The sequence below is a fragment of the Muscardinus avellanarius genome, assembly GCF_963383645.1.
Source record: "Muscardinus avellanarius genome assembly, chromosome: 10".
NCBI classification, from domain to species: Eukaryota; Metazoa; Chordata; class Mammalia; order Rodentia; family Gliridae; genus Muscardinus; species Muscardinus avellanarius.
In genome coordinates, this window is record NC_137796.1 from 80,505,961 (window position 1) to 80,513,377 (window position 7,417).

The following is a 7,417-nucleotide window of genomic DNA, read 5'->3' on the forward strand; positions in this document are numbered from 1 at the left end:
TCCCCATAATTGGTTCGCGGGCGGAAACGAAGAACAGGAAATGGGCGTCCCCGATTTCCCTGCTCAATCGTTCGGAAACAGAGGTTAAGAGATAGGGAAGAACGTCTTCATTCCTTCTCAAAACCGGAGGATGACCTGGTCATCCGCAGGGTGGTCCCAGTGGACCGGGGGACAATGGGTCACCAAGCGCTTGGATTTTTGGGTCCCAGTGGACCGGAAGACCCAAGTCCGGAACCCGCTAACCAAGGGAAGGAGGCAGTTTACCGGAGTGAAGTGTTGCCAGCCAGTGCTGGCTGCGACAGAAGCGCTGAGAAGCTGCTGGGAGCGTGGTGGAGCTGGGGCGCGTGGATGCCGGTGGCTGGTGTGGACGGCACTGGCGGCTGGCGCAGGCAGGATCAGTGGGGGTGCGCAGGCGGCATGGCTTGCCGGGCCCGCGGCGTGGAGACAAAATGGCTTCTAGGCATGTGGCAGTCACTGAGGCTGGGCCCCGAGGAGCACCGCCAGTGAGCCTGGCTTGGGCGGGTGAAACGGAGCAGCAGCAGCAAGTAGAGCTACGCCTGGCGCGGGTGACTGTGGCGGACACCGAAGCCGGCTGTGCGCCGCCCAATGAGCCTGGCTCGGGGCGGGCGGGGCAAACCGGCCAGAGGTCCTGGCGGTGACTGGAGAACCAAGCTGGAATGGTGCTTTAGGAGGTCCAAGCGGCAGGCAGAGGTCCTGGCCCGCGCAGGCGGTTGGCAGGCAGAGCAAGTGCCAAGCTGCCTGGCTCGGGCCGGAAAGATGGCCGCCGACTCCTAGGATTGGTTAGGAGTGGAAAGTGGGAGGGATTAAAGATTGTGAGGCCTCCAGTGAGGCCATGAGGTGGGAGGGGTTAAAGATGGCGAGGCCTCCAGTGAGGCCATGAGGTGGGAGGGGTTAAGGATGGCGAGGCCTCCAGTGAGGCCATGAGGTGGGAGGGGTTAAGGATGGAGAGGCCTCCAGTGAGGCCATGAGGTGGGAGGGGTTAAGGATGGCGAGGCCTCCAGTGAGGCCATGAGGTGGGAGGGGTTAAGGATGGCGAGGCCTCCAGTGAGACCATGAGGTGGGAGGGGTTAAAGATGGTGGGACCAAGATGGCGGCCCCCCAGTGATTCCACGTGTGCAAGATGGCGGGCCAAAGCTGGCGACCCCCCCTCCCCAGTAATCCCATGTGGCTGCTTACCGGAATGGCCAGGCCCAGGCAGCAGGGGTGGGCAGGCACAGGGTGAAGGGCGCCAGGGCGCGAGTCCGAGTGGAGGAACCAGCTGGAGCGCGGGCTGGACTTGGCGGGCTGGGGGCTGTTTAGCAGAGTGGCGGCCACCTAGATGGAGGAGGCAGGCGGCCCCGGCAGGCGGGTCTAAGCAACGCCAGGCGCGGAGAAGACATAGGCGCGCGGTGTGGCGCAGTCCGCGGGTGGCGCGGTCCCATTCCAGCGGCGGCAGCGTGGGCAGGCGGGAACGGCGGTTTTAGGAGGTCCAAGCAGCAGGCAGAGGTCCTGGCCCGTGCAGGAGGTAGTCCACGCAGGCACGGGGCGGCAGCGGCGGCAGTGGCGGGAGCAACGCCTGCAAGCGGAGCGCTGGTGTGGGACCTCACAGTCGAGCTGCTGGCGGATCGGAGAGTCCAGGGCTCAAAAAGAGAGTAAAAAGAAAAAGAGAAAAAAACGAAAAAATACGAAAAAAAAAGAAAAAATGGGGAGGAACCCAAGAGTTCTCCCGGTTCGGCACCAAATGATAAGTAAAATAAAAAATTAAATGCGAGTAAAATAAAAATAATGTGCGTACGGCGGAGTGTGAAAAACACGAGAGAGGTCCGGTACACATGGCATGTAAAGTTTTAATGGCACGGCTCTCCCGGGGATCAGGGTGAGGCACCGTGGGGCCCGTGCGCCTGTCCGAAGCTAGAGGACGCGGGCTCTCCTTTTAAAGGCATGCATCTCGCGAGATGGGGGTTTACTCGCGGGAATGCCCAATTCTCGCGGGGGTTTCAGCCCCTCCCTTGCCCTGCAGAGGTCATGTGACACAAAGTCACATGAGTGCAGGACCCAACTTAACAGTCTTTATCTGTAAAATCTGGTGTATAACCTCCAAGGCTGCTATTAGAATTAAAACAAGATAAAATATGTAAAGACTTAACACAGTGCCCAGAACATGGTATATGTTTAACAAATACTAGCTATTAAACTATTTTATTATTGGACTTTTGAAACTTCTTATTTTGTTTGGTCTGAAGTTGAGAGGGATAGCCCAAATTAAGTCTTGTAGGTAATATCTGCCCACTGTCACGTACACTCTTTTTAACGCCCTATTCTAGGGAGGTAGGAAAGTGGATATTAGGCTGTGTTATACCTTGGGCAACCCAGGAGCTCTCCTTGAGGCCCTGTTGGACCCTGTGGTGACAGCAGTAGCTGAGCTCTGGGGGTGTGGGCATGGGCTGAGGGCCTCCTGCCGCCTGCCACTTCTGCCTGCCTCGTTCCAGTTCCAGCCCTCACCTACTCCTCTGCTCCCATGAAGGAGGAGCAAGGGTTGGAACAAGCTGTCTCTGCTCTTAGCCAGTTCAGCTGCACTGTGGTATTGGCAGTCATACCAGGGAGAGTGCTAGAAGCTTAAGAGTTGCCATGGGGTATCAAGAGAGAGGGCTTCTGAGCCTGTGTTTAGGAAAAACCAGGAGGCGAGCATATTTGTGTGGGCAGGGCCTTCTGCTACTCAGTTTTTGAAAACTTTTTGACTGTGGGGAGCTGAGTGCTAGCAGAGAGCTGAGTGTTAGCAGTGCGGTATTAGCATTCACGGGCCAGTGGGGGAGGCACCCTGCAGAGGTGGTGAGAGCGCATGCAAAATCAGCAGGCCAGTTTGGGATGTCAGGCTCTCTTATGTACTGAGGATGGAGTGCCCTGTGAGGGGGAGCAGGTCACTTGTACAACAACTCTTTCTATGGAGAAGTGATAATGGGGCACTGGAGAGCACTGGACCTCCTCTGGCTCCTGGCTGGCGTGTCCAAGAAACAGAGTTCCTAATGACCTAATATTTCCTCATCTCTTTTTTTTTTTTTTTTGAGGATTGAATCCAGAGGCATTTTACCTCTGAGCTATACCCTCAGCCTGATTTTATTTCTTATTTACAACCAGTTTTGCTAGGTTGATGAGTCTTACTACTTTCTGAGGCTGTCCTTGAACCTGCAAACCTCCTGTCTCAGCCTCCTAAATACTGGGATTACAGATGTGTATCACCATGCCGCTTTCAGCTCTTTTTTTTTTTTTTTTTTTTTTCTTGTACTGGGGTTGGAACCTAGGGGCATTTTACCTCTGAGCTATGCCCCAGCTCTATTTTTTATTCTTTATTTTGAAACAGGGTCTCACTGAGTTGCAAAGGGCCTAAGAAATTGAGGCTGTCCACTGAACCCAGATCCTCCTATCTCTCAGCTCTTTTTTTTTTTTTTTTTTTTTTTTTTGGGTGGAACTCAAGAGGCTTTCTACCTCCCGGCTGTACTCCCAGACCTTTTTTATATTTTATTTGGAAACAGGTCTCACTAAGTTGCTGAGAGCCTCACTAAGTAGCTGAGGCTGGCTTCAAACCGGTGTGATCCTCCTAAGTCGGCCTCCCAAGCGCAGGGATTACAAGCATGCGCCACCACGCCCGGCTCTTTTTTTATTTTTTATTTTTTGGTGGTGGTACTGGGAATGGAACCCAGGGGCCTCTATACTGCCAGACCTATTTTATATTTTATTTGAAAACAGGGGCTCTTAAGCCACCTGAGGCTGGCTTCGAACCTGCACGATCCTCCTGTCTCAGCCTCCCAAGTGCGGGGAATACAAGCATGGCTCAGCTCTTCTTTTTAAAGCACCCTTGATCTGGGCATGGTGTGGCACGCTTGTAATCCCTGTCCTTGGGAAGCCAAGACAGGAGGATCGCAATGTTTAAAGCCAGCCTCAGCTACTTAATGAGACCTTCTACAACTTAGTAAGACCCTACTCCAAAATAAAACATTAGTTTGCTGGGTGTGGTGGTGCATGCTTGTAATCCCAGCATTTGGGAGGCTGAGCCAGCGGATCACGGTTCGCGGACAGCCTTAGCTGCTTAGTGAGCTAAGCAGCTCACTAAAACTCTGAAACTCAGTGAGACTTGTTTCAAAATTAAAAAAAAAAAAAAGTAAAACACCAGGCATAGTGGTACACGCTTTAATCTCAGCGTTTAGGAGGCTGAGACAGGAGGATCTCACAGATTCGAAGCCAGCCTCAGCTACTTAGTGAGGCTCTCAAGCAACTTAGTGAGACCCTGTTTCCAAATAAATTTTAAAATAGGTCTGGGGTATAGCCCGGAGGTAGAATGCCTCTGGGTTCCATCCATAGTACCACAAAAATAAGTAAAAAAAAAAAAAATAAATAAATAAATAAATAAATAAACTTTAAAAAATAGGGCTGGGAGTGTAGTACAGAGGTAGAATGCCCCTGAGTTCCATCCCCAGTACCAAAAAAAAAAAATAGCTGGGTGTGGTGGTGCACTCTTGTAGTCCCAGTACTTGAGAGGCTGAGACAGGAGGATTTTAAGTTCGTGGCCAGCCTCAACTACTTAGGCACTCTGCAACTTAGTGAGATCCTGTTTCAAAATAAGAATAAAAATAGGACTGGGGGTATAAACTCAGTCGTAGAATTCCTCTGGGTTCAACCCCAGTACTGCAAAAATAAAATAAAATAATGAATTAGAAAAATAGGGCTGGGGGTGTCTGCAAAAATAAAACAAAATAAGATAAAGAATTAAAAAAGTAAGGCTGGAGGTATAGCATGGAGGTAGAATGCCCCTAGATTCAATCCCCAGTACCACAAAAAGTAAAATATAGAGCTGGGTGTGGTGGTGCACGCTTGTAATCCCAGTACTTGGGAGGCTGAGACAGGAGGACAACAGGTTCATGGCCAGCCTCAGCTACTTAGTGAGGTCCTCCACAACTTAGTGAGACCTTGTTTTATTATTTATTTTTATTTTTCGTGGTACTGGGGCGGAACCCAGGGGGGTTTCTACTTCCAGGCTACACTCCCAGACCTATTTTATATTTTATTTGGAAACAGGGTCTCACTAAGTTGCTGAGAGCCTCACTAAGTAGCTGAGGCTGGCTTCAAACCTGTGCGACCCTCCTGTCTCAGCCTCCCAAGCTCTGGGATTACAAGTGTGTGCCACCATGCCCAGCTAGACCTTGTTTTAAAATAAAGTATAAAAAATAGGGAGCCGGGCATGGTGGCGCATGTTTGTAATCCCCGCGCTTGGGAGGCGGAGACAGGAGGATTGCACAGGTTCAAAGCCAGCCTTTCTGGCTTAAGAGACCCTGTTTCCAAATAAAAATATAAAAATAGGTCTGGGAGTGTAGCCCAGTGTAGAAGGGTTTCCAGGAACCCCAGTACCACACACACACACACACACACACACACACACACACACACACACACACAGGGCTGGGGGTGGGGCGTGGTGGTGTGTGCTTGTAATCCCAGTACTTCGGAGGCTGAGACAGGAGGATTGTAGGTTCGTGCACAGGCTTAGCAACTTGTGAGGCTCTCTACAACTTAGACCCTGTTTCAAAATAAAGAATAAAAATAAGGCTGCCAGTGTAGCTCAGAGGTAGAATGCCCCTGAGTTTGATCCCCAGTTCCACAAAATAAGTAAATTAGTTAATTAATGATTAATTTAAAAAATATAGGGAGGCATGGTGGCATACACTTGTAATCCCAGCATTCAGGAGGCTGAGAAAAGAGGATCAGGGTTCTAGGACAGCCTCAGCTACTTAGTGAGGTTCTTTGCAACTCAGTGAGACCCTGTTTGCAAATAAAGAATAAAAATTAGGTCTGGGGGTATAGCTCAGAGGTAGAATGCCCCTGGGTTCCATCTCCAGTACTGCCAATACATACATTGTAGGTTTTGGCGCAGAAAAAGGCAAGAGAGACCGGTACGGGATTTTTTTTTTTTTTTTCGGGTCTGGGGATGGAACCCAGGGGCATTTGACCTCCAAGCTACACCCCCTGCCCTATTTTTTATTCTTTATTTTGAAACCGGGTCTCACTGAGTTGCAGAGGGCCTCAGTAAGTAGCTGAGGCTGTCCGCGAACCGTGATCCTCCAGGTCTCAGCCTCCCGAATGCTGGGATTACAAGCGTGCGCTACCACGCCCGGCTGGGAAAATAATTTTAATGTAGTCTTCTCTCGGGGATAGGGGCTAGATCACTCCTGGAGACCTCCAAGCCCCTCCACCGTTGGAGAGGAAATGCCCTTCCTTTTAAAGTTTACGTCTTGTCAGTGGGGCTACGTGTGGAAGTGCTGCCCCTCTCCCGACATCGCCTGCCTCACGATATTGCCCAGCAGAGTCTCCTCATTTTCTAAGGTCCCGCCCTGTGGGGAGGGACCCAGCCTGTCATATATATATATAAAATCTCTCATGACTCTGGAAGTGGATTTACATCTCTATAATCTGAATTTCCTGTGCTTATAGGACCCAGTCAGTCCCAGGACCAGCGATCCAGTACCTCCAACGAGTCATCTGGAACAGAAGAGGAAGAGGAAGACGAGCCCAGCTTTATCATGGGGCGATGAGGTGTTTGCGCAGCAGCTGCCCGGGGCCTGTGCATTTATAACCAGGGCCTCAGAAAATCCTCAATGTGCCCTGAAGAGAAAGACTGTATGGCTTGGCTCCCCAGGACCCGCAGCACTGGGGACACGTGAGAGCCCCCGCCGCTCAAAGCCTCAGCCTGGGGGACAGAGGGACTGTGACCTGGATACTCGAGGATACTGCCTCAGCCTCCCTCCCTCTGTGCTCCTGCTGGCGGGGAAGGGCCTCACTGCCGCTGGTGCCCTTCTCTTGGATCTGAACAGTGATGAGCTTGGCACTGGTTTCTGTGAAGGGAAATTTCATTTAGTAAAGAGCAGGAAACCTTTAGGTTTTTTCAGAGACCTGAACCATTCATTACAAAAGCTGTAGAGAGGTCGTGAAATGACACAGAGATGCGGCCTCAAGATCAGCAGGTCCAGACCTGGTTACGCAAACCTGCGCCCAGACTTGTCTTGATCTGGCTCAGGCTGGCCCTGTCCCTCCTGCAGAGAGCGCAGACCATGCCACAGAAGATCTGTCCCCACCAGCAGCTCCCAGAACACACATGTGCCGAGGGAGCTGTGGGCTGGGGCTTCCGCCAGGGGCTGGCACACTGGAGAGAGAGGGAGAGAGAGAGAACGCTGTTGGGAAAACAACCCTGACTAGAAAAATAAGCAGGGAGGGAATCCATGCCCGGCTCAACCAGGGGGGCTCGAGGGAGGCCAGACGAGTGGGACGGCTAAGCCAAAAGCTGCGTGGGGTGTGTGTGTGTGTGTGTGTGTGTGTGTGTGTGTGTGTGTGTTTCTGAAGATTGAACTCAGGGACAGTCTACCTCTGAGCT

General features: G+C 51.6%; 1 protein-coding gene across 2 annotated transcripts in view; it reads left to right on the plus strand.

Annotated features, from left to right (window-relative positions):
• The window catches only part of PRKRIP1 (PRKR interacting protein 1), a gene marked incomplete at both ends in the record, with an annotated part of 33,164 nt that extends 26,583 nt beyond the window's left edge, over positions 1 to 6,581 (plus strand). Inside the window, one exon of one of the 2 annotated variants that reach the window (XM_080703417.1) lies at positions 6,488 to 6,581. In XM_080703417.1, coding sequence (XP_080559543.1) covers positions 6,488 to 6,581 — 94 coding nt within the window. Of the gene's footprint in view, positions 1 to 6,480 lie in introns of both variants that reach the window. The other variant, XM_080703416.1, reaches the window with a different exon arrangement.
• Positions 6,582 to 7,417: the final 836 nt, after the last annotated feature.